The following is a 25,150-nucleotide window of genomic DNA, read 5'->3' as shown; positions in this document are numbered from 1 at the left end:
GGGAGTGTGGGTGTGGTGGGGGGGGGGGGGAGTGTGGGTGTGGTGGGGGGGGTGAGTGTGGGTGTGGTGGGGGGGGGGAGTGTGGGTGTGGTGGTGGGGGGGGGGAGTGTGGGTGTGGTGGGGGGGGGGGAGTGTGGGTGTGGTGGGGTGGGGGGGGGGGAGTGTGGGTGTGGTGGTGGGGGGGTGAGTGTGGGTGTGGTGGTGGGGGGGGTGAGTGTGGGTGTGGTGGTGGGGTGGGGGGGGGAGTGTGGGTGTGGTGGTGGGGGGGGGGGTGTGGTGATGGGGGGGGGGGGGGTGTGGTGGTGGGGAGTGTGGGGGGGGGGGAGTGTGAGTGTGGGGGGAGGGTGGGTGGGAGTGTGGGGTGGGAGTGTGGGGGGGTGAGGGAGTGGGTGTGGTGTGGGGGGGGAGGGAGTGGGTGTGGTGTGGGGGGGGGAGGGAGTGGGTGTGGTGTGGGGGGGGGAGGGAGTGGGTGTGGTGTGGGTGTGGTGGCGCGGTGTGGGTGTGGTGGCGCGGAGTGTGGGTGTGGTGGGGGGGCGCGGAGTGTGGGTGTGGTGGGGGGGGCGCGGAGTGTGGGTGTGGTGGGGGGGGCGCGGAGTGTGGGTGTGGGGGGGGGCGCGGAGTGTGGGTGTGGTGGAGGGGAGTGTGGGTGTGGTTGGGGGGGGGAGTGTGTGGTGGGGGGGGAGTGTGTGTTGGGGGGGGTGAGCGGGGAGGTACAATCTATCCTGGTTTAATTGGCCTTTCTGTCACACGCTGCTTGCTCTGTTAACTCCTGTAACCTGTAAATGGGACAGTTCTGAGCCCCCAGGAAGCTGCGTGTTGCATGCTCTGTACCACCAGGGTAATGTTCTGGCTTGTGTTATGGGTTGGCTGTGATTGGTGCGTTGCTAAGATGCCTCCTGTTTGGATCCTGTCATTGGCCAGCGCCCAAACCCGGCATTATCCTGAGGGCAGAATGAAGGAGTGATGTGATTGGAGCAGATTCTGAGGGACCGTGGGCTGATCGAGTGGTGGTCATTCACTGACCCAGCCATTCTCTGCCCACATGCCCAGCACTGAACCTTCACCCACAGAACGGTCCCAACTCCGGCCGCTGCTGATAAACACAGAGCAGTGTTTACAAGAAATTAGCGCTCGGATCAACCAGAAATAACTGCAGAGAATAAACCCAACAATTTGTAAATCTTTGGCCCACAGCCCAGTCAGTATTTCATTCAGAGATTCAGTCAGAACAATGACCCGAAACACTAAAATATGAACAAAGCCAGATTCTTCACAAAAGTGACTCGTGCGCTGAAACATATCTGGATTACAAGTGAAAGTTAGAGCAGCTCGACTCGTAACCATGTTCACCGGCCCTTGGGATTGGAAGTTTGTTTTGTCTCAAGCCTTTAAATATCACGATTCTTATACGATGTGATAGTGTGGGCCTGAGCCCCGGGGAGCAGGGCCCGGTGTGGGACCGAGCCCCGGGGAACATAAGAAATCGGAGCAGGAGTCGGCTATTTGGCCCCTCAAGCCTGCTCCGCCATTTAATAAGATCATGGACTCAGCTCCATTTCCCAGCCCGCTCCCCATAACCCTTTACTTTCTTATCGCTCAAAAATCTGTCTACTTCCGTCTTAAATATATTCAATGACCCAGCCTCCATAGCTCTCTGGGACAGAGAATTCCATAGATTTACAACCCTCCGAAATATCCTCTCTGCATCCACCTTGTTGAGCCCTCTCATTATCTTAAATGTTTCAATAAGATCACCTCTCGTTCGGAACTCCAGTGAGTACAGGCCCAACCTTCTCAACCTGTCTTCATAAGTCAACCTCTTCTTCTCTGGAATCAACCTAGTGAACTTTCTCTGAACAGACTCCAATACAAGTATATCCTTCCTTAAATACGGAGACCAAAACTGTACGCAGTACTCCAGGTGTGGCCTCACCAATACCCTGTACAGTTGTAGCAGGACTTCTCTGCTTTTATACTCTATCCCCCTTGCAATAAAGGCCAACATTCCATTTGCCTTCCTGATCACTTGCTGGACCTGCATACTAGCCTTTTGTGTTTCATGCACAAGGGCCTCCAGGTCTCTGTACTGCAGCACTTTGCAATTTTTCTCCATTTAAATTATAATTTGTTTTTCTACTTTTTCTGCCAAAGTGGATAACCTCAAATTTTCCACATTATACTCCATCTGCCAAATGTTTGCCCACTCACTTAGCCTGTCTATATCCCTTTGCAGATTTTTTTGTGTCCTCCTCACAATTTGCTTTCCCACCCATCTTTGTATCATCAGCAAACTTGGCTACATTACACTCTGTCCCTTCATCCAAGTCATTAATATAGATTGTAAATAGTTGAGGCCCCAGCACTGATCCCTGTGGCACCCCACTAGTTACTGTTTGCCATTGGAAAATGACCCATTTATCCCGACTCTCTGTTTTCTGTTCGTTAGCCAATCCTCTATCCATGCTAATATATTACCCCCAACCCCGTGAGCTTTTATCTTGTACAGTAACCTTTTATCCCCGGTGTGGGATTGAGCCCCGGGGAGGGGGGCCCGGTGTGGGATTGAGCCCCGGGGAGGGGGGCCCGGTGTGGGACCGAGCCCCGGGGAGGGGGGCCCGGTGTGGGACCGAGCCCCGGGGAGGGGGGCCCAGGGAGGGGGGCCCGGTGTGGGATTGAGCCCCGGGGAGGGGGGCCCGGTGTGGGACCGAGCCCCGGGGAGGGGGCCCGGTGTGGGACCGAGCCCCGGGGAGGGGGGCCCGGTGTGGGACCGAGCCCCGGGGAGGGGGGCCCGGTGTGGGACCGAGCCCCGGGGAGGGGGGCCCGGTGTGGGACCGAGCCCCGGGGAGGGGGGCCCGGTGTGGGACCGAGCCCCGGGGAGGGGGGCCCGGTGTGGGACCGAGCCCCGGGGAGGGGGGCCCGGTGTGGGACCGAGCCCCGGGGAGGGGGGCCCAGGGAGGGGGGCCCGGTGTGGGATTGAGCCCCGGGGAGGGGGGCCCGGTGTGGGACCGAGCCCCGGGGAGGGGGGCCCAGGGAGGGGGGCCCGGTGTGGGACTGAGCCCCGGGGAAGGGGAGGGGGGCCCGGTGTGGGACCGAGCCCCGGGGAGGGGGGCCCGGTGTGGGATTGAGCCCCGTGGAGGGGGGGGCCGGTGTGGGACCGAGCCCCGGGGAGGGGGGGGCCCGGTGTGGGACCGAGCCCCGGGGAAGGGGAGGGGGGCCCGTGTGGGACCGAGCCCCGGGGAGGGGGGCCCGGTGTGGGACCGAGCCCCGGGGAGGGGGGCCCGGTGTGGGACCGAGCCCCGGGGAGCGGGGCCCGGTGTGGGACCGAGCCCCGGGGAGGGGGGCCCAGGGAGGGGAGCCCGGTGTGGGACCGAGCCCCGGGGAAGGGGGCCCGGTGTGGGACCGAGCCCCGGGGAGGGGGGCCCGGTGTGGGACCGAGCCCCGGGGACGGGGGCCCGGTGTGGGACCGAGCCCCGGGGAGGGGGGCACCGTGTGGGACTGAGCCCCGGGGAGGGGGCCCGGTGTGGGACTGAGCCCCGGGGAGGGGGGACCGAGCCCCGGGGAGGGGGGCCCGGTGTGGGACCGAGCCCCGGGGACGGGGGCCCGGTGTGGGACCGAGCCCCGGGGAGGGGGGCCCGGTGTGGGACCGAGCCCCGGGGAGGGGGGCCCGGTGTGGGACTGAGCCATATAGACCATGATTCCTGTTTCCATTCTCGGTCTTTTGTTAAGTTAGTTTACCTTAACCTCACCATGGGATGGGAATTATCGGTCTGAGTTCCTGCTTCTGATCCAATAATAATAATAACTTTTATTTATATAGCGCCTTTAACGTAGTGAAACGTCACAAGGCAAAACAGATAAATTTGACACCGAGCCACAAAAGAAGAAATTACGGCAGGTGACCAAAAGCTTGGTCAAAGAGGTAGGTTTTAAGGAGCGTCATAAAGGAGGGAAGAGAGGCTGAGAGGTGGGGAGGTTTAGGGAGGGAGTTCCAGAGCTTGGGGCCCAGGCAACAGAAGGCACGGCCACCGATGGTTGAGCGATTATAATCAGGGATGCTCAAGAGGGCGGAATTAGAGGAGTAGTGTATGTAGGCACCTTTAGTAATGACTCCACGAGGCAGGGTATGATACCTAAACTGTGTGGACCTGTAGTCCTTTATTTGCAGCTCCTGAGTGCTGACAACAAACTGTGAGTTCCTTTTTATACTGGGTTACCTGCACACGGCCTCCAGCAGGTCTCCAGCAGCAGCACCCTCTGGTGTACAGGTAAGGTGTGTACCGTGTAAGGGTACATTCAGTGTGAGAAACCCTGGCACTGTATCCACACGGAGGTTGGGAGCCTGTGATTTTCCCTCTTTATTGCAACAGACCAACTGAGTGCAAGACAGCAAATCCCTGAGTGATATTCCCCATGGGCGGAGCATGGTGTACCGGTCGAGAAATCGTCAAATTCCCCTGCCTTTCTTGTGCAATGGGAGTATGTTTGGCAGAAGCACAGTTTTCTTTATCTTGTGCCCGCATTCCTTCTGTGGTGACAACCCTGAAACTGGACAGATTACTGGCCAAGGAGCCACTGCCCTAGGGGCTGGGTGATTGGAGGTGGATGGGGAGGGGGGGTGGCTGGGCGAACGGTGAGGGTGGGGAGGCTGGGTGATCGGAGGTGGGTAGCGGGGTGGGGGGGCGCTGGGGGAGCAGTTGTGGGGGGGGCTGGGGGAGCGGTGCTGGGGGGGGCTGGGGGAGCGGTGCTGGTGGGGGCTGGGGGAGAGGTGATGGTGGGGCTGGGGGAGCGGTTGTGGGGGGGGCTGGGGGAGCGGTGCTGGGGGAGCGGTGCTGGGGGGGGCTGGGGGAGAGGTGATGGTGGGGCTGGGGGAGCGGTGGGGGTGGGGCTGGGGGAGCGGTGGGGGGGGGGGCTGGGGGAGCGGTGCTGGGGGGGGCTGGGGGAGAGGTGATGGTGGGGCTGGGGGAGCGGTGGGGGGGGGTGGGGCTGGGGGGGTAATATTTTAAACTTAACGGAATAAAACCATCCATTCAGCGAGCTCCAAGGACATGTTGCAGGAAGACTTTGTGTTTTTTAAATTCGTTTAAGGAATGTGGGCGTCGCTGGCCAGGCCGGCATTTATTGCCCATCCCTAATTGCCCCTTGAGAAGGTGGTGGTGAGCCGCCTTCTTGAACCGCTGCAGTCCGTGTGGTGAAGGTGCTCCCACAGTGCTGTTGGGGAGGGAGTTCCAGGATTTTGATCCAGCGACCATATATTTCCAAGTCAGGATGGCGTGTGACTGGGAGGGGAACCTGGAGGTGGTGGTGTTCCCATGCGCCTGCTGCCTTTGTCCTTCAAGGTGGCAGAGGTCACGAGTTTGGGAGATGCTGCCGAAGAAGCCTTGGCGAGTTGCTGCAGTGCTTCTTGGAGATGGTACACACTGCAGCCATGATATCTGGGCTTTAATTTTTGTTGGGTAAGGGTATTGAGGGTTAGGAACCAGGGCGGGTGGATGGAGTTAAGATGCGGATCAGCCATGGTCTAATTGAATGGCGGAACAGGCTCGAGGGGCTGAATGGCCTCCCCCTGTTCCTGTGTAACAGGCTCGAGGGGCTGAAAGGCCTCCTCCTGTTCCTGTGTAACAGGCTCGAGGGGCTGAAAGGCCTCCTCCTGTTCCTGTGTAACAGGCTCGAGGGGCTGAAAGGCCTCCTCCTGTTCCTGTGTAACAGGCTCGAGGGACTGAAAGGCCTCCTCCTGTTCCTGTGTAACAGGCTCGAGGGACTGAAAGGCCTCCTCCTGTTCCTGTGTAACAGGCTCGAGGGGCTGAATGGCCTCCTCCTGTTCCTGTGTAACAGGCTCGAGGGGCTGAATGGCCTCCTCCTGTTCCTGTGTTTTCATGTAATGTGGGCCAAACAAGTCGTTGCGTGACCAGAATTGACAGCGAACTGTGTGTGTTTGGAGGAAAGCGAGTGACATCTTCATCTCTGGAGCCTGATCCGCTGCAGAAACATTTGGTGCTCTGGTAGAGTCATTGAAATGGAATCAACTGCACCGTTACATCATAAAACATCAGCGCACAAGAACAGATGGAAAGAGCGATAGTGGAGGCAGACATCGAGCGGGAGGTCCCCGAGCCACTGACCTCTCCCCCCTCCCCGCCTGCCCCTGGGGCCATGTCAATGTAAAATCCCCCCGTAAATCACTGGCAGAGACAGCTCCCCCTCACGCAGTGCCTGCCGTGGCCCAGTCCCTCACCGGGAAAGATTGTGACAGGCCGTTACTTAACACTTGGAAAATTCACTGTGGACTGTTTGTTAAACTGCTCTCTCCCACTGCGGGGGGTGAGGGTTTAATAATAGCACGATTCAGCTCTCTCTCTCTGGCCGGCTCTGCTGTGAGCTGGGACGGCCCACTGGTCATTACCAGCAGTTTCCTTAATCGCTTTCTGGGGCCTCCGGAGATTGAGAAGCACAAACCTCATTTTAACATTTAACCAGAGATGCCAATTCTGTTGTGAAGGTTCTGTTTGTAAATAAATCTTTTTAGGAACTCTGTATTTCAACATCATTTATATTAAAAAAACCCACAGCGCTCATTGTCGGAGAGTTCAATGTCGACCTTAATTGAACGTTCTTCCTGATTTGCCAATTCCAATCTGATTGGCTCCAGTCAGGCTGACAACTGGGAACATTCCCTCACAGGGTGGGTCAGTTTTCTGGTGGGAGTCTGACCCCCAGGCTGGTGGTGGGCTCTGCCCCTTCCCCCTCCATCCTCCCCCCCCCCCCCCCCACCCTACCATGGCCCCTTCCCCCTCCATCCCCTCCCCCACCCGACCATGGCCCCTTCCTTCCCCCCGCCCCCCCACCATGGCCCCTTCCCCCATCCATCCCCACCAGCATTTACCCCCCCTCTTTCCCCCACCACCATGCCCCCACCCTACCACAGCTCCACTCCCTTCCTTTCCGCCCCCCCCCCCCACCACTATATTATTCGTCTCAACCCCTCCCTGTGGGAGCGAGTTCCACATTCTCACCACTCTCTGGGTAAAGAAGTTTCTCCTGAATTCCCCATTGGGTTTATCAGTGACTGTCTTATATTGATGGCCCCCAGTTCTGGTCTCCCCCACAAGTGGAAACATCTTCTCTATGTCTACCCTATCCAACCCCTTCATAATCTTAAAGGCCTCTATCAGGTCACCCCTCGGCCTTCTCTTCTCCAGAGAAAAGAGCCCCACCGTCAGAATCCCCCCCCCCCCCACCCCCCCGTTCATCCCGGTTAAAATATCTGACCCATCACAGTGACGTCTGCTCATCTCACGTACAGTAAAATCTTCCATCCACATCTGCCCCCGAGCCAGGACCGTCTCCTTCCAGCTCCGTAACATCGTCCGTCTCCGCTTCTGCTACAGCAACGCCTCGATTTAAAAATTCTCATCCTTGTGTTCAAATCCCTCCATGGCATCGCCCCTCCCTATCTCTGCAATCCCCTCCAGCCCACTACCCCCTGCGATCTCTGCGCTCCTCTGATTCGGGCCTCTTGCGCATCCCCTGATTATAATCGCTCCACCATCGGTGGCCGTGCCTTCAGCTGCCTGGGCCCCAAGCTCTGGAACTCCCTCCCGAAATCTCTCCGCCTGTCTATCCTCCTTTAAGACGCTCCTTAAAACCGACCTCTTTTACCAAGTTTTTGGTCACCTGCACTAATATCTCCGTATGCAGCTTGGTGTCAAATTATGATAATCGCTCCTGTGAAGCGTCTTGGGACGTTTTACTACGTTAAAGGCGCTATATAAATGCAAGTTGTACTGCAGCAGTGTGTCTGTGTTTGGAGATGTGGGTGAGCGGGTGCTGTTGTTAATCTCTCTCTCCCTCCCGCGCCCTTTCTTAGGCTGACTGCGTTTGTGGTGAAGTCCTTTGCGCAGTCGCGTGGGTTTATTTACATTGACCCGAAGGAGCTGGCCACCGCCAAGAGCTGGATCATCCAGCACCAGACGGAAGAAGGGTCCTTTCCTGCGGTCGGCCGCATCCTCAACAAGGACATCCAGGTACTGGGCAACTCTGCGGGGCGGTGGAGGGGTGGGTGGGGGCAAGAGGGAGGGGGGCATGAGCAAGGGGAGGTGTGGGGTGGGGGGGGGGAAGAGGGCGACGGGTGGGGGAGGGAGGTGAGAGGGCAAGGGGCGGGGAGGGGGGGGAGAAGGGTGGGGGGGTGGGGGAGGGGGGTGAGAGGGCAAGGGGCGGGGAGGGGGCAAGAGGGCGAGGGGGGAGCAGTGGGAGGGGGTGAGGGGGGAGCAGTGGGAGGAGAAAGGGGGAGCAGTGAGAGGGGGCGAGGGAGGAGCAGTGGGTGGGGGTGAGGGGGGAGCAGTGAGAGGGGGCGAGGGAGGAGCAGTGGGTGGGGGTGAGGGGGGAGGAGAGGGGGGAGCAGTGGGTGGGAGGAGAGAGCAGGGGGAGGGTTGGGAAGGAGAAGGTGAGATAAGGGGAGGGTGAAAGGACGATGGGGACTGCAGTTTGTGGGATCTTGCTGTGTAGGTGGGATTGCCTGGCGGTGTCGGGCACATGCTGAGCTGAAGATTTCTTGTTTCAGGGTGGAATCCACGGTCAGATCTCGCTGACGGCCTATGTTGTTGCTGCTCTGCTGGAGACTGGCATCACCTCCGAGGTACGGCATCGTCACCCGCCTTCCCCTGCAACGCACAATTCGGGCTCGCGCACGCTCAGCGACTCCCCGGTGAGGTACGGGTGTGGGGGGTTAAAGCTCCCTCTACAGTGTCCCATCAAACACTCCCAGGGCAGGTACAGCACGGGGTTAGATACAGAGCTCAGTCACCGTGTGCTCCAGATGTATGAGCACATGCCCCTGACCAGTGCGACCCCACTACTATTCAGTTGTGTCTGGGATCAGATTAATTCAAAGGGTTAATGGGATGAGGAGGGTGAATGAGTTAATCGTGCTTTGGTAGCTGGCTGTATGTGGGGGAGGTTTGTGAGCGCGGGGGAGGTTTGTGAGCGCAGGGGAGGGTGCAGGATCGGGTTAACAAGGGGCCGAAGGGGATTCCCTGGGGTTTAACAGGGAGACGGGAGGCATGTTGGAATTCCTTGAATTCCTTTTCTTCAGGCACTTCCTGCTGTCACAGGCTCCATCCCAGCGATGGCAGGGGTCAGGAAACAGGAAGAAACCCTGGCCTTAACTCCGGCACCTCACACCCAGCCGCCACAGGGGCTCGGGGCAGGGCAGCTATCGGGGGAGGTGAGTGAGCGTTCCCTGTTCAAACAGTCAGACCACGCCCTCCCCCCACTCCAAAACGCAAAGTGAACCTGAATATATTTGTGGATTTTCCTAATTCGGCCGAAGGTCTGGGTGTTGTTCTTGGGTCATGTTGCTGTTTCACCCCCACCTTGGAGGGCTCAAGGTAGATCCACTGGATAGTGGGCTGTCTGTCCTATGGGGAGCGGGGTGGGGGGGGCGGCCTGTCCCACGGGATGCAGTTGGAGCGACACACACCCAGGCAGAGAGAATCACGTAAATCGCTGCAGAGCAGGACAGCGCTGTTTATCGGGGAGGTGGGGGCGGTGATTATCGGGGAGGTGGGGGCGGTGATTATCAGGGGAGGTGGCGGGGCCGCTGTTTACGGGGGAGTGGGGTGGGGGCGATGTTTACCGGGGAGGTGGGGGCGATGTTTATCGGGGGAGGGGGTGGGGGCGATGTTTATCGGGGAGGTGGGGGCGATGTTTATCGGGGGAGGGGGTGGGGGCGATGTTTATCGGGGGAGGGGATGGGGGCGATGTTTATCGGGGGAGGGGGTGGGGGCGATGTTTATCGGGGAGGTGGGGGCGATGTTTATCGGGGGAGGGGATGGGGGCGATGTTTATCGGGGAGGTGGGGGCGATGTTTATCGGGGGAGGGGGTGGGGGCGATGATTATCGGGGAGGTGGGGGCGATGTTTATCGGGGAGGTGGGGGCGATGTTTATCGGGGGAGGGGGTGGGGGCGATGATTATCGGGGAGGTGGGGGCGATGTTTATCGGGGGAGGGGATGGGGGCGATGTTTATCGGGGAGGTGGGGGCGATGTTTATCGGGGGAGGGGGTGGGGGCGATGTTTATCGGGGAGGTGGGGGCGATGTTTATCGGGGGAGGGGATGGGGGCGATGTTTATCGGGGGAGGGGGTGGGGGCGATGTTTATCGGGGGAGGGGGTGGGGGCGATGTTTATCGGGGGAGGGGGTGGGGGCGATGTTTATCGGGGGAGGGGGTGGGGGCGATGTTTATCGGGGGAGGGGGTGGGGGCGATGTTTATCGGGGGAGGGGGTGGGGGCGATGTTTATCGGGGGAGGGGGTGGGGGCGATGTTTATCGGGGGAGGGGGTGCGGGCGATGTTTATCGGGGGAGGGGGTGCGGGCGATGTTTATCGGGGGAGGGGGTGCGGGCGATGTTTATCGGGGGAAGGGGTGCGGGCGATGTTTATCGGGGGAGGGGGTGGGGGCGATGTTTATCGGGGAGGGGGTGGGGGCGATGTTTATCGGGGAGGGGGTGGGGGCGATGTTTATCGGGGGAGGGGGTGGGGGCGATGTTTATCGGGGGAGGGGGTGGGGGCGATGTTTATCGGGGGAGGGGGTGGGGGCGATGTTTCCGGGGGAGGGGGTGGGGGCGATGTTTCCGGGGGAGGGGGTGGGGGCGATGTTTCCGGGGGAGGGGGTGGGGGCGATGTTTCCGGGGGAGGGGGTGGGGGCGGGGGCGATATTTACGGGGGAAGGGGAGGGGACAATGTTTATCGGGGTTAGGGGTGGGGGCGATGTTTATCGGGGAGGGGGTGGGGGCGATGTTTATCGGGGAGAGGGTGGGGGCGATGTTTATCGGGGAGAGGGTGGGGGCGATGTTTATCGGGGAGAGGGTGGGGGTGCGGGTGATGTTTATCGGTGGGAGGGGGCGGGGCCGCTGTTTACGGGGGAGGGGGGTGGGGGCGATGTTTACCGGGGAGGGGGGGGGTGTGCCCTGTCCAGCAGGAAGAATCGATATTTGTGGGTAACGCTTGTCTGTCTGCATTTCTTGGTTAGGAAGAAAAAGCCGCGGTTGGAAAAGCCAAACATTTCCTGGAGACGAACACCTACTCGGCAGATGATCCGTACACCACAGCGCTCTCGGCCTACGCACTCTCCCTGCTCCGCAGCAAACACGCCCCCATCGCACTGAGAAAACTCAACAACATGGCCATCATGCAAGGTGTGTTAAACCCGCACGCTGGATGTAATCGTGCCGATTGCTGGTGTCGCGTTTACACTGGATTACAGTGCCGTGTTTGCGCTTGATTACAGTGCCGTGTTTGCACTGGATCACTGGCACTATTTGAAGAGCAGGGAACTCTTGCGGTGTCCTATCCACCATCCTTCTCTCAGCCAACACCAACAACAACAGATAAACTGCCCATTTCTCTCACTGTTGGTGGGATCCTGCCGTGTATAAACTGACTGGTGCGTTTAGCAACATAACAGTCAAAGTAACCGGTCCGTGAAGCGGTGGGAGATGTTTTGGGTGATGTGACTGAGCACTGTATCCTAGCGGAGATCAGCTCGCTCAAGATTGTAAATCAAACCTGGGTCTGGACTGCTTCCACCTGCTGAGCTACCGGGTGAGTCCTCACAATGGCCGGTGATTTGGTCCCACTGCTCCCGACTGATGGTGTGATTTATTTACGTGTTTTTAGAATTAATAACCAGTCAAACAAGAGGATAATTGTAGAACTAGCGAATCTTAAAGCACAGAGGGAGGCCATTCAGCCCATCATACCCGTGTCGGGTCTGTGAAAGATCTCTCCGATTCAGTCCCACTCCCCCTGCAAACATTCCCACTTCGAGCATATGTCCCATTGTCTTTTCAATCTTCCTGTGGAATCTGATTCCTCCGCCATTTGAGGCAGAGCGTTTCAGATCATCACAACACAACAGAAATCTCTCCTCGGTCCCCCTCTCGTTCTTTTGCCAATTATTTTAAATGATACGGGTAAGGGACCACCCATTTAAAACTGAGATGAGGAGAAATTTGTTCTCTGAGGATTGTAAATCTGTGGAATTTGCTGCCTCAGAGAGCTGTGGAAGCTGGGACATTTCTTAACCGATAAGGGGTTATGGAGAGCGGGCGGGGAAGTAGACCTGAGTCCATGATCGGATCAGGCATGATATTAAATGGCGGAGCAGGCTCGAGAGGCCGTATGGCCTACTCCTGCTCCTATTTCTTATGTTCTTATAAGTGGATTAACGTTCCTTCTGAGTTACAGATGGATTCACACACTGGAGCCTGACTGGTACCATGGTCACTGATGAGGACACGTTTATGGGTTTCAATGATGGCCTCTCTCAGTCAGGTAAAGGACCCCTTGGTGACCCATTCACTGCCCGCTGTTGCATTCCGGCATCGGTGCACGAGGTTATCCGACAGGATTGGTACCGTAGTTATACAGGGCCTTGGTGAGACCACACCTGGAATATTGTGTGCAGTTTTGGTCTCTTAATCTGAGGAAGGACGTTCTTGCTATTGAGGGAGTGCAGCGAAGGTTCACCAGACTGATTCCTGGGATGGCAGGACTGTTGTATGAAGAGAGATTGGGTCGACTAGGCCTTTATTCACTCGCGTTTAGAAGAATGAGGGGGGATCTTATTGAAAAGTATAAAATTCTGATGGGGTTGGATAGACTGGATGCGGGGAGGATGTTCCCCGGGCTGGGAAGTCTAGAACAAGGGGTCACAGTCTCAGGATACGGGGTGGAAAATTTAGGACCGAGATGAGAAATGTTTTCACTCAGAGGGTGGTGAACCTGAGAAGTTCTCTACCACAGAAGGCTGTGGAGGCCAAGTCACTGAATATATTTGAGGGAGATAGACAGATTTCTAGAAACAAAAGGCATCAAGGGGTATGGGGAAAAAGCGGGAATATGGTGTTGAGATAGAGGATCAGCCATGATCATATTGAATGGCGGTGCAGACTCGAAGGGCCGAATGGCCTACCACTGCTCCTATTTTCTATGTTTCTAACTGTACCAGCAAATCATCTCATGGTCCTCAGTCAGAACATGTCAGTGCGAATCCAACCACAGACCACCAGGGGTTACACGACGGAGAGGGACTGTACACTATAAGGGGCTCAGGCTACAGGGGAGTGATGTTACCTGTGGGTAACACACTGTTCAATATGGCTCTTATGTAAACGAGACTCTCTTCTACCTGACCAGTGAATGTCAGCCGTGGCTCAGTGGGTCGCACTCTCGCCTCAGAGTAAGAAGGTTGAGGGTTCGAGTCCCACTCCAGGGACTTGAGCCCATAATCCAGGCTGACAATCCAATGCAGTACTGAGGGAGTGCCGCACTGTCGGAGGGGCAGTACTGAGGGAGCGCTGCACTGTCGGAGGGGCCGTCTTTCAGATGCGACATTAAACCAGGTGGACGTAATAGAACTCACGGCACTATTTCAAAGAATAGCAGGGGAGTTCTCCCCGGTGTCCTTGGGTCAATATTTATCCCTCATCCAGTATCACTAAATACAGATTATCTGGTCATTATCACATTGCTGTGTGTGGGAGCTTGCTGTGCGCAAATTGGCTGCCGCGTTTCCCACATTACAACAGTGACTACACTCCAAAAATACTTAATTGGCTGTAAAGCGCTCTGAGATGTGCCGAGGTGGTGGAAGGCGCTATAGAAATGCAGGTTTATGTTTGTGCTCGGACATGTCCCTGAGCCCACACGCTGGCGTGCCGCTGCTCAGTGTGGCTCCGCGCGGTCACTTAACGAACAAGAATGAAACCCGGAGCGCGGATTGAGATGTGCAATGCTTGTTCGATGATGTGCAATCCGTCAGCTGTCCCTCCTGTCTCTCCGTACAGTTGTGTCGGCGGAGGTGGAGATGACGGCCTATGCTCTCCTCACCTACACCTCCCTCGGGGACGTGGCGTCCGCCCTACCTGTCGTCAAATGGCTCTCGCAGCAACGCAACGCACTGGGAGGCTTCTCGTCCACACAGGTAAACACGCTAACAGGGGCAGTGCACGGGTAAACATGCTAACGGGCTGTGCACAGGAAACACGCTAACACAGGACAATACACGGGCAAACACGCTAACACCCGCCAGTACACTGGTAAACACGCTAATACCCGCCAGTGCACGGTAAACACGCTAACACAGGACAATACACGGGCAAACACGCTAATACCCGCCAGTACGCTGGTAAACACGCTAATACCCGCCAGTGCACGGTAAACACACTAACACAGGACAATACACGGGTAATCATGCCAACGGGCTGTACACGGGAAACAGGCTAACGCAGGACAATACACGGGTAATCATGCTAACACCCGCCAGTACACGGGTAAACACGCTAACACCGGCAATGCACGGGTAAACACGCTAACTGGCAGTACATGGCAAACACGTTAACACCGGACAGTGCACGGATAAACACAGGGAAATTCAGTTGCGCCGTTAATCCAGGCAGAGCGGTACACTTAGCGCCTTTAAAACGTTTGCGCTTCCCGCCGAGAAGTTTGTCGGAATCGGTCGAGGAGCTGACGGGCAGTAACTCAGCCGTTGCACACCGGAGCTGGAGGGAGGGGGGACGCTAACGCAAGTTTGGTCAGTACATTTGGCGGGCCCATCACGCAGGCGCAGAACTCCGAGTCAGATCCCGGGAAAAGCTGAATCTTGAAAGCGCGGCATAGTAACGCACCCATTAAGGTTTACAACATCACTTGTTTCCCCCGCACTGTTTCGTCTGTCTGCCGCTGCAAACTGGGAGGCTCACACTCCGTGCTGTGTATAAACGTTGCACTGACTGTGACCTCCGAGGGAAGCGCTTCCTCGTCCCTTTAAGTAGCCGCCAGTTAATGACTGCAAGCCTGGACCGACTGTTTCTCCAGACATTGTTCTTGGCGGGCACTAAATGGGCAGCCGCACCGAGTTTACTGACCCCGCGGGGCGCGAGCGTTGGTGTTACACCAGGAATACATCAGCAGCCGGACGCTATGGGTTTCCGCCCCCGGTGAGCCTCAATTGAATTTTCCGTTGGGCCGCGAAACGCTGCGCGCCGGGTCGCTGAGCTCTAACGTTCCCATTAACCCCCCCTCTGGCCGCTAACTGAGGTGTTCGACAGCCCGTGTGCTTTCTCTCTCTCTCCAGGATACCTGCGTCGCTCTGCAGGCACTCTCGGAATATGCCATTCTCTCCTATGTCGGAGGGGTCAATCTCACCATCTCTCTCGCATCAACCAATCTGGACTTCCAGGAATCCTTCGAGCTCAACCGGGACAACAAGAAGATTCTGCAGACAGCGGTGGTGAGAAGCTGTCAGTCTCCTGTTGTGAAAACACACCTTTCAATTTCACACTTCTACACGTGAAAGAGTAAAGCGTGTGAGTGCGTGCAGACTGGCTAAATCCGTGCGTATGAAGTGGTGTAAATGTGTGCCGAGCAGTGTAACCGTGTGCCGAGTTTCAGCCAGTGAGTTTAAGGCGGCACGGGATGTAGCAAACGGTCTATTTACAGGGCCTGTCCAAACTGTGCAGCAACACCTCCCAATAATAGCAGGGAAATGTCCCCACAACACACCGTGAGGGGGACAGTCACATGATACAAATCACCCCCCATCACTCACCGCAGTGCGGCTCACGGCGTGATTGACTGGGGATTGATGCAGTCATCTCCTCTGGCCAGGAATCGTGGGGTCACTGTGTGCCGCTAACTGTGTGGTGGGGTGTGGGCAGGGGTGTCCGGGGGGGAGGGCAGGGGTGTCGGGGGTGGGGGGGGGGAGAGGGCAGAGGTGTCGGGGGGAGGCAGTGGTTGAAGAATCCAATACTGATCCGGGAGTGGTTCCGGAGCAGTGAGCAATGTGGGCCGAGCAGAGACACACCCCTAGAGGAGGGGCAGTGAGGCTGAGCAGGATTTTGAAGATTAGGACGAGGAATGAGGAGCGGGGCGAATGTGAACATGCGTGAGGTTGGATGAGGACGAGGGGGTGAGGAACAAGGGTGCAAATGTTCTTGCCGAGTTTATGGAGGGCACCACGGAGAATGTTGGGGAAAGTGTTGAGGCGAGACAGTCGGCGAGGTCCTGGGGCAGAATTTGGGATAGAGACAGGCCGTGTTTATATGAACATAAGAATTAGGAGCAGGAGGCGGCCATTCGGCCCCTCGAGCCTGCTCCACCATTCAATAAGATCACGGGTGATCTTCGACCTCAACTCCACTTTTCCACCCGAACCCCATATCCCTGCCCTTAATATCCAAAAATCTATCGATCTCTGTTTTGAATATACTCAAAGACTGAGCCTCCACAGCCCTCTGGGGCAGAGAATTCGAAAGATTCACCACCCTCCGAGTGAAGAAATTTCTCCCCATCTCAGTCCTAAATGGCCGACCCCTTATCCTGAGACTGTGACCCCTGGTTCTAGACTCCCCAGCCCGGGGGAAACATCCTCCCTGCATCTACCCTGTCAAGCCCTGTAAGAATTTTGTATGTTTCAATGAGATCACCTCTCATTCTTCTAAACTCTAGAGAATATAGGCCTAGTCTACTCAATCTCTCCGAATAGGACAATGCCCCCCCCATCCCAGGAATCAGTTTCATAGTGATTGGGGGGAGAAAGAGAACTTAAAACCTCGGAAACTGTGGACAAGAAGGGAATCTCTGGGAAGCGATTGACCCAAAGGGAGCTATGCAGTAAATGAGCAGGAAAGGACTCTGGACACCGGTCCTTAATGGCTCTGTGTTTAACGCACTCTCTGTGGTGAAGATTTTCTGATCTTTGTGTGTGCTCCCGCCTCTCTAGATCCCCAGTGTCCCGACCGGCCTGTTTGTCAGTGCAAAAGGAGAAGGTTGCTGTCTGATGCAGGTAAGGGAAATTAAATTCAGGCTCTGCTGAACAAAGATCGCGTCCCTCTGTCTCTCATCGAAGGTACTGGGTAATCATCAAATCAAACAGCACAGGAGGAGGCCATTCGGCCCCTTGTGCCTGTGCCGGCTCGGTGAAAGATCCAATTTGTCCCACGACCCGGCAAATGTTTTTCTTTACAAGTATTTATCCAATTCCCTTTGTAAAGTTACGATTGAATCTGCTTCCACCGCCCTTTCAGGCAGTGCGGTCCACTGTACCCCAACCTCGGCACTGAGGCACCAGCCTCTCCCCCGATAGCTCGGTGGGTGATACCTTGCCCAGTGTAGCACTGAGCACGCCGGGTCTGTGCTGCTGATCTCTGCCAGGTCAGCAGCTGGAGACGACCATCAGTCTCGGTGCTGAGGGAGGGGAGAGACCGGCCAGACATCCTGCTCACTCTCCGTACCCCAGTGAGAGTCAGTGTGTGTAGGACCCGTACCCCAGTGAGAGTCAGTGTGTGTGGGACCCGTACCCCAGTGAGAGTCAGTGTGTGTGGGACCCGTACCCCAGTGAGAGTCAATGTGTGTGGGACCCGTACCCCAGTGAGAGTCAGTGTGTGTGGGACCCGTACCCCAGTGAGAGTCAGTGTGTGTGGGACCCGTACCCCAGTGAGAGTCAGTGTGTGTGGGACCCGTACCCCAGTGAGAGTCAGTGTGTGTGGGACCCGTACCCCAGTGAGAGTCAGTGTGTGTGGGACCCGTACCCCAGTGAGAGTCAGTGTGTGTGGGACCCGTACCCCAGTGAGAGTCAGTGTGTGTGGGACCCGTACCCCAGTGAGAGACAGTGTGTGTGGGACCCGTACCCCAGTGAGAGTCAGTGTGTGTGGGACCCGTACCCCAGTGAGAGTCAGTGTGTGTGGGACCCGTACCCCAGTGAGAGTCAGTGTGTGTGGGACCTGTACCCCAGTGAGAGTCCGTGTGTGTGGGACCTGTACCCCAGTGAGAGTCAGTGTCTGTGGGAAATCAATGCAATTGTAAGGAAGGACATTAGCCTGGATGATGTGGAATTGGTATGGGTGGAGCTGTGGAATTCCAAAGGGCAGAAAACGCGAGTGGGAGTTGTGTACAGACCACCAAACAGTAGTAGTGAGGTTGGGGACAGCATCAAACAAGAAATAAGGGATGTGTGCAGTAAAGGCACAGCAGTAATCATGGGCGACTTTAATCTACATATAGATTGGGCTGACCTAACTGGTAGCAATGCGGTGGAGGAGGATTTCCTGGAGTGTATTAGGATTGGTTTTCTAGACCAATATGTTGAGGAACCAACCAGGGAGCTGGCCATCCTAGACTGGGTGATGTGTAATGAGAAGGTATTAATTAGCAATCTTGTTGTGCGAGGCCCTTTGGGGAAAAGTGACCATAATATGGTAGAATTCCTTATTAAGATGGAGAGTGACAAAGTTTATTCGGAAACTAGGGTCCTGAACTTAAAGAAAGGTAACTTCGACGGTATGAGGTGTGAATTGGCTAGAATAGACTGGCAGAGGATACTTAAAGGATTGACGGTGGAAGGTTAGTGGGAAACTAGAAGATTGGGAAAATTTTAAACGACAGCAAAGAATGACTAAGAAAGCAATAAAGAAAGGAAAGATAGATTACGAAAGTAAACTTGCGCAAAACATTAAAAAGAGAGAGTAAAAGCTTTTACAGATATATAAAACGGAAAAGAGTGACTAAAGTAAATGTTGGTCCCTTAGAAGATGAGAAGGGGAATTTAATAATGGGAAATGTGGAAATGGCTGAGACCTTAAACAATTATTTTGCTTCGGTCTTCACAGCGGAAGACACAAAAACCATGCCACAAATTGCTGGTCACGGGAATGTGGGAAGGGAGGACCTTGAGACAATCACTATCACTAAGGGGGTAGTGCTGGACAGGCTAATGGGACTTGAGGTAGACAAGTCCCCTGGTCCGGATGAAATGCATCCCAGAGTATTAAAAGAGATGACGGAAGTTATAGCAGATGCATTCGTTATAATCTACCAAAATTCTCTGGACGCTGGGGAGGTACCAGCGGATTGGAAAACAGCTAATGTAACGCCTCTGTTTAAAAAAGGGAGCAGACAAAAGGCAGGTAACTATAGGCCAGTTAGTTTAACATCTGTAGTGGGGAAAATGCTTGAAGCTATCATTAAGGAAGAAATAGCGGGACATCGAGAGGAATAGTGCAATCAAGCAGATGCAACATGGATTCATGAAGGGAAAATCATGTTTAATTAGTTTACTGGAATTCTTTGAGGATATAACGAGCATGGTGGATAGAGGTGTACCAATGGATGTGGTGTATTTAGATTTCCAAAAGGCATTCGATAAGGTGCCACACAAAAGGTTACTGCAGAAGATAAAGGTACGCGGAGTCAGAGGAAATGTATTAGCATGGATAGAGAATTGGCTGGTTCACAGAAAGCAGAGAGTCGGGATAAATGGGTCCTTTTCGGGTTGGAAATCGGTGGTTAGTGGTGTGCCACAGGGATCAGTGCTGGGACCACAACTGTTTACAATATACATAGATGACCTGGAAGAGGGGACAGAGTGTAGTGTAACAAAATTTGCAGATGACACAAAGATTAGTGGGAAAGCAGGTTGTGTAGAGGACACAGAGAGGCTGCAAAGAGATTTAGATAGGTTAAGCGAATGAGCTAAGGTTTGGCAGATGGAATACAATGTCGGAAAATGTGAGGTCATCCACCTTGGGGGGGAAAAAAAACAGTAAAAGGGAATATTATTTGAATGGGGAGAAATTACAACATGCTGCGGTGCAGAGGGACCTGGGAGTCCCAAAAAGTTAGTTTGCAGGTGCAGCAGGTAATCGGGAAGGTGAATGGAATGTTGGCCTTCATTGCGAGAGGGATGGAGTACAAAAGCAGGGAGATCCTGCTGCAACTGTACAGGGTATTGGTGAGGCCGCACCTGGAGTACTGCGTGCAGTTTTGGTCACCTTACTTAAGGAAGGATATACGAGCTTTGGAGGGGGTACAGAGACGATTCACTAGGCTGATTCCGGAGATGAGAGGGTTACCTTATGATAGATTGAGCAGACTGGGTCTTTACTCATTGGAGTTCAGAAGGATGAGGGGTGATCTTATAGAAACATTTAAAATAATGAAAGGGATAGACAAGATAGAGGCAGAGAGGTTGTTTCCACTGGTCGTGGAGACTAGAACTAGGGGGCACAGCCTCAAAATACAGGGGAGCCAATTTAAAACCAAGTTGAGAAGGAATTTCTTCTCCCAGAGGTTTGTGAATCTGTGGAATTCTCTGCCCAATGAAGCAGTTGAGGCTAGCTCATTGAATGTATTTAAATCACAGATAGATAGATTTTTAACCAATAAGGGAATTAAGGGTTACGGGGAGCGGGCGGGTAAGTGGAGCTGAGTCCACGGCCAGATCAGCCATGATCTTGTTGAATGGTGGAGCAGGCTCGAGGGGCTAGATGGCCTACTCCTGTTCCTAATTCTTATGTTCTTATAAGCAATGGAAAACATTTAAAGATCACATGGATGAACTTCAGCAATTGTACATCCCTGTCTGGAGTAAAAATAAAACTGGGAAGGTGGCTCAACCGTGGCTAACAAGGGAAATTAAGGATAGTGTTAAAACCAAGGAAGAGGCATATAAATTGGCTAGAAAAAGCAACAAACCTGAGGACTGGGAGAAATTTAGAATTCAACAGAGGAGGACGAAGGGTTTAATTAAGAAGGGGAAAATAGAGTACGAGAGGAAGCTTGCAGGGAATATAAAAACTGACTGTAAAAGCTTCTATAAATATGTGAAGAGAAAAAGATTAGTAAAGACAAACGTAGGTCCCTTGCAGTCGGATTCAGGTGAATTTAAAATGGGGAACCAAGAAATGGCAGACCAATTGAACCAATACTTAGGTTCTGTCTTCACAAAGGAAGATACAAATAACCTTCCGAATGTACTAGGAGACAGTGGGTCTCGTGAGAATGAGGAACTGAAAGATATCCTTATTAGGCAGGAAATTGTGTTGGGGAAATTGATGGGATTAAAGGCCGATAAATCCCTGGGTCCTGATAGTCTGCATCCCAGAGTACTTAAGGGAGTGGCCCTAGAAATAGTGGATGCATTGGTGATCATTTTCCAACAATCTATCAACTCTGGATCAGTCCCTATGGGCTGGAGGGTAGCTAAGGTAACGCCACTTTTATAAAAAAAAAAGGAGAGAGAGAGAGAGAGAGACAGTGGATAATTATAGACCGGTTAGCCTGACATCAGTCGTGGGGAAAATGTTGGAATCAATCATTAAGGATGAAATAGCAGCCCATTTGGAAAGCAGTAACAGGATCGGACCGAGTTAGCATGGATTTATGAAAGGGAATTCATGTTTGACGAATCTTCTGGAATTTTTTGAGGATGTAACTAGTAGACTGGACAAGGGAGAACCAGTGGATGTGGTGTATTTGGACTTTAAAAAGGCTTTTGACAAAGTCCTGCACAAGAGATTGGTGTGCAAAATCAAAGCACATGGTATTGGGGGTAATGTACTGACGTGGATAGAGAACTGGTTGGCAGACAGGAAGCAGAGAGTCTGGATAAACGGGTTCTTTTCAGAATGGCAAGCAGTGACTGTGGGGTGCCGCAGGGCTCATTGCTGGGACCTCAGCTACTTCCAATATATATTAACGATTTGGATTAAGGAATTGAGTGTAATATCTCCAAGTTTGCAGATCACACTAAACTGGGTGGCGGTGTGAGCTGTGAGGAGGATGCTAAGAGGCTGCAGGGTGACTTGGACAGGTTAGGTGAGTGGGCAAATACATTTATCCACTTTGGGGGCAAAAACACGAAGGCAAAATATTATCTGAATGGCGGCAGATTAGAAAAAGGGGAGGTGCAACGAGACCTGGGTGTCATGGTTCATCAGTCATTGAAAGTTGGCATGCAGGTACAGCAGGCGGTGAAGAAGGCAAATGGTATGTTGGCCTTCATAGCTAGGAGATTTGAGTATAGGAGCAGGGAGGTCTTACTGCAGTTGTGCAGGGCCTTAGTGAGGCCTCACCTGGAATATTGTGTTCAGTTTTGGTCTCCTAATCTGAGGAAGGATGTTCTTGCTATTGAGGGAGTACAGCGAAGGTTCACCAGACTGATTCCCGGGATGGCTGGACTGTCATATGAGGAGAGACTGGATCAACTGGGCCTTTATTCACTGGAGTTTAGAAGGATGAGAGGGGATCTCATAGAAACATAATATTCTGACGGGACTGGACAGGTTAGATGTGGGAAGAATGTTCCTGATGTTAGGGAAGTCCAGAACCAGGGGACATAGTCTTAGGATAAGGGGTAGGCCATTTAGGACTGAGATGAAGAGAAACCTCTTCACTCAGAGAGTTGTTAACCTGTGGAATTCCCTGCCGCAGAGAGTTGTTGATGCCAGTTCACTGGATATATTCAAGAGGGAGTTAGATATGGCCCTTACGGCTAAGGAGATCAAGGGGTATGGAGAGAAAGCAGGAAAGTGGTACTGAAGGAATGATCAGCCATGATCTTATTGAATGGTGGTGCAGGCTCGAAGGGCCGAATGGCCTTCTCCTGCACCTATTTTCTATGTTTCTATGACCCGTACCCCAGTGAAAGTCGGTGTGTGTGGGACCCGTACCCCAGGGTGAGTCAGTGTGTGTGGGACCTGTACCCCAGTGAGAGTCAGTGTGTGTGGGACCCGTACCCCAGGGAGAGTCAGTGTGTGTGGGACCCGTACCCCAGTGAGAGTCAGTGTGTGAGGGACTGTACCCCAGTGAGAGTCAGTGTGTGTGGGACCTGTACCCCAGTGAGAGTCAGTGTGTGTGGGACCTGTACCCCAGGGTGAGTCAGTGTGTGTGGGACCTGTACCCCAGGGTGAGTCATTGTGTGTGGGAGAGTTGGATGGGTGGGGTTGTTGGATGCAGAAAAATGATCTCCAAAAGCTCTCACTTGAAATCTAACCTGAGAAAATGAAATGGTTTCCATGAAATGAATAAGCTTTTTGGGAAAGGCTTGGAGTGAGATCCCCAGGATCAGGGACAGCAGGGAGAGGATTGGCGATACAGGGACAACATATTGGCGCCCCGGAAATCACTGTTTCTGCATTGGATGGGGAGGGGCTAGGGCGAGGGGTGGGGAGGATGGGGAGGGGCGATGATGGCGGGGGGGGCGATGGGGAGGGAAGGGGTGATGATGGCGGGGAGGGGCGAAGGAGGCAGTGGGAGGGGCGAGGGTGGGAAGGGGCGGGGTTTCCCACTCGGTGCTGTCTGTAAACCAGGTACATGGATTGCAGATCGATGTGAGCTACAATGTGCCGGACCCGGTGGCCAAACCTGCCTTCCAGCTCACGGTGAACCTGAAGGAACCGAACCGCGAGCGCCACCAACACCCACTCCCCGCCCGCCCTGTGTCCCGGAACAACAACCGCTCCCAGCTGTCCCGCAGGAAGCGGGCGCTGGGTGACGACGATGAAGACCCAGCTTCAGACCAGGATCGCCAGGAGTACAAGGTCACCATGGAGGCCTGTGCCAGGTACAGCACCACCTCAACCCTCGCCGGCCTGCCCCCTCCCTGCCCGGCCATTTATATAAGTGACTCTGTGCTCATGTATCTATCGCTCATGTAAAAACCCTGCTCCCACATTGAGTAACATCCAAACTCTGCTGCCCATCCAGTCGCAACCTAAACAGGAATGGAACTGAGCTTTACTCTGTATCTAACCCCCTGTACCTGCCCTGGGAGTGTCTGATGGGACAGTGTAGAGGGAGCTTTACTCTGTATCTAACCCCCTGTACCTGTCCTGGGAGTGTCTGATGGGACAGTGTAGAGGGAGCTTTACTCTGTATCTAACCCTGTGCTGTACCTGCCCTGGAAGTGTTTGATGGGACAGTGTAGAGGGAGCTTTACTCTGTATCTAACCCTGTGCTGTACCTGCCCTGGGAGTGTTTGATGGGACAGTGTAGAGGGAGCTTTACTCTGTATCTAACCCTGTGCTGTACCTGCCCTGGGAGTGTTTGATGGGACAGTGTAGAGGGAGCTTTACTCTGTATCTAACCCCCTGTACCTGCCCTGGGAGTGTTTGATGGGACAGTGTAGAGGGAGCTTTACTCTGTATCTAACCCCGTGCTGTACCTGCCCTGGGAGTGTTTGATGGGACAGTGTAGAGGGAGCTTTACTCTGTATCTAACCCTGTGCTGTACCTGCCCTGGGAGTGTTTGATGGGACAGTGTAGAGGGAGCTTTACTCTGTATCTAACCCCCTGTACCTGCCCTGGGAGTGTCTGATGGGACAGTGTAGAGGGAGCGTTACTCTGTATCTAACCCCTTGCTGCGATGTTGCTTCTCCCACAGGTGGCTCCATTCTGGGTCCTCGAACATGGCAGTGCTGGAGGTTCCCCTCCTCTCAGGATTCCGGGCGGATGTGGAGAGCCTTGAACAGGTGGGAAACGTCGGTCACGTTCCAGTCCTGGCAATGGTGTGCATTGTGTCACATCCTGCCCTGGGGAGAGAGTCCCGGCCCCGGTGGGCGGGGGGTGGGGGAGAAGGGAAGGGGTGGAAGGGTGGAAGGATGGAAGAGTCCAGGCCCAGGGAGTTTATATTTAGTTTTGACGCCGAGGAAGTGAGGTTTGATATTTAATTCTGCTCAGATGGTCACGGAGTAATAGTGACTGCGGGCGATATTGGATCACCTGCTCCCCCCCCCCCCCCCTCCTCTCTCTCTCTCTCTCTCTCTCCCCACCTCCCTCGCTCTCTCCCCCCTCCCTCGCCCTCCCCCCTCCCTCGCTCTCTCCCCCTCCCTCTCCCCCCTCCCCTCGCTCTCTCCCCCCTCCCTCGCTCTCTCCCCCCTCCCTCGCTCTCTCCCCCCTCCCTCGCTCTCTCCCCTCCCTCGCTCTCTCCCCCCCTCCCTCGCTCTCTCCCCCCTCCCTCGCTCTCTCCCCCCCTCCCTCGCTCTCTCCCCCCCTCCCCTCGCTCTCTCCCCCCTCCCTCGCTCTCTCCCCCCTCCCCTCGCTCTCCCCCCTCCCCCTCTCCTCCCTCTCTCCCCCCCCCCTCCCTCGCTCTCTTCCCCCCTCCCTCGCTCTCTCCCCCCTCCCTCGCTCTCTTCCCCCCTCCCTCGCTCTCTCCCCCCTCCCTCGCTCTCTCCCCCCCTCCCTCGCTCTCTCCCCCCTCCCTCGCTCTCTCCCCCCCTCCCTCGCTCTCTCCCCCCTCCCTCGCTCTCTCCCCCCCCTCCCCTCGCTCTCTTTCCCCCCTCCCTCGCTCTCTCCCCCCCCTCCCTCGCTCTCTCCC

At 55.1% G+C, this 25,150-nt stretch overlaps 1 protein-coding gene across 1 annotated transcript in view; it reads left to right on the top strand.

The window, feature by feature from the left end:
- cpamd8 (C3 and PZP like alpha-2-macroglobulin domain containing 8) overlaps nucleotides 1-25,150 on the top strand; it is a 110,137-nt gene that overhangs the window by 58,009 nt on the left and 26,978 nt on the right. Inside the window, exons 26-34 of the mRNA XM_070861074.1 lie at nucleotides 7,865-8,021; nucleotides 8,558-8,632; nucleotides 11,025-11,190; nucleotides 12,242-12,328; nucleotides 13,843-13,979; nucleotides 15,135-15,290; nucleotides 16,782-16,844; nucleotides 23,161-23,399; nucleotides 24,218-24,305. Of these exons, the coding sequence (XP_070717175.1) occupies nucleotides 7,865-8,021; nucleotides 8,558-8,632; nucleotides 11,025-11,190; nucleotides 12,242-12,328; nucleotides 13,843-13,979; nucleotides 15,135-15,290; nucleotides 16,782-16,844; nucleotides 23,161-23,399; nucleotides 24,218-24,305 (1,168 nt within the window). The remainder of the gene's footprint in view (nucleotides 1-7,864; nucleotides 8,022-8,557; nucleotides 8,633-11,024; nucleotides 11,191-12,241; nucleotides 12,329-13,842; nucleotides 13,980-15,134; nucleotides 15,291-16,781; nucleotides 16,845-23,160; nucleotides 23,400-24,217; nucleotides 24,306-25,150) is intronic.

The sequence above is a fragment of the Pristiophorus japonicus genome, chromosome 18 (genome assembly GCF_044704955.1).
Source record: "Pristiophorus japonicus isolate sPriJap1 chromosome 18, sPriJap1.hap1, whole genome shotgun sequence".
Taxonomy (NCBI): Eukaryota; Metazoa; Chordata; class Chondrichthyes; family Pristiophoridae; genus Pristiophorus; species Pristiophorus japonicus.
This window is presented reverse-complemented; position numbering and strand designations above follow the sequence as displayed.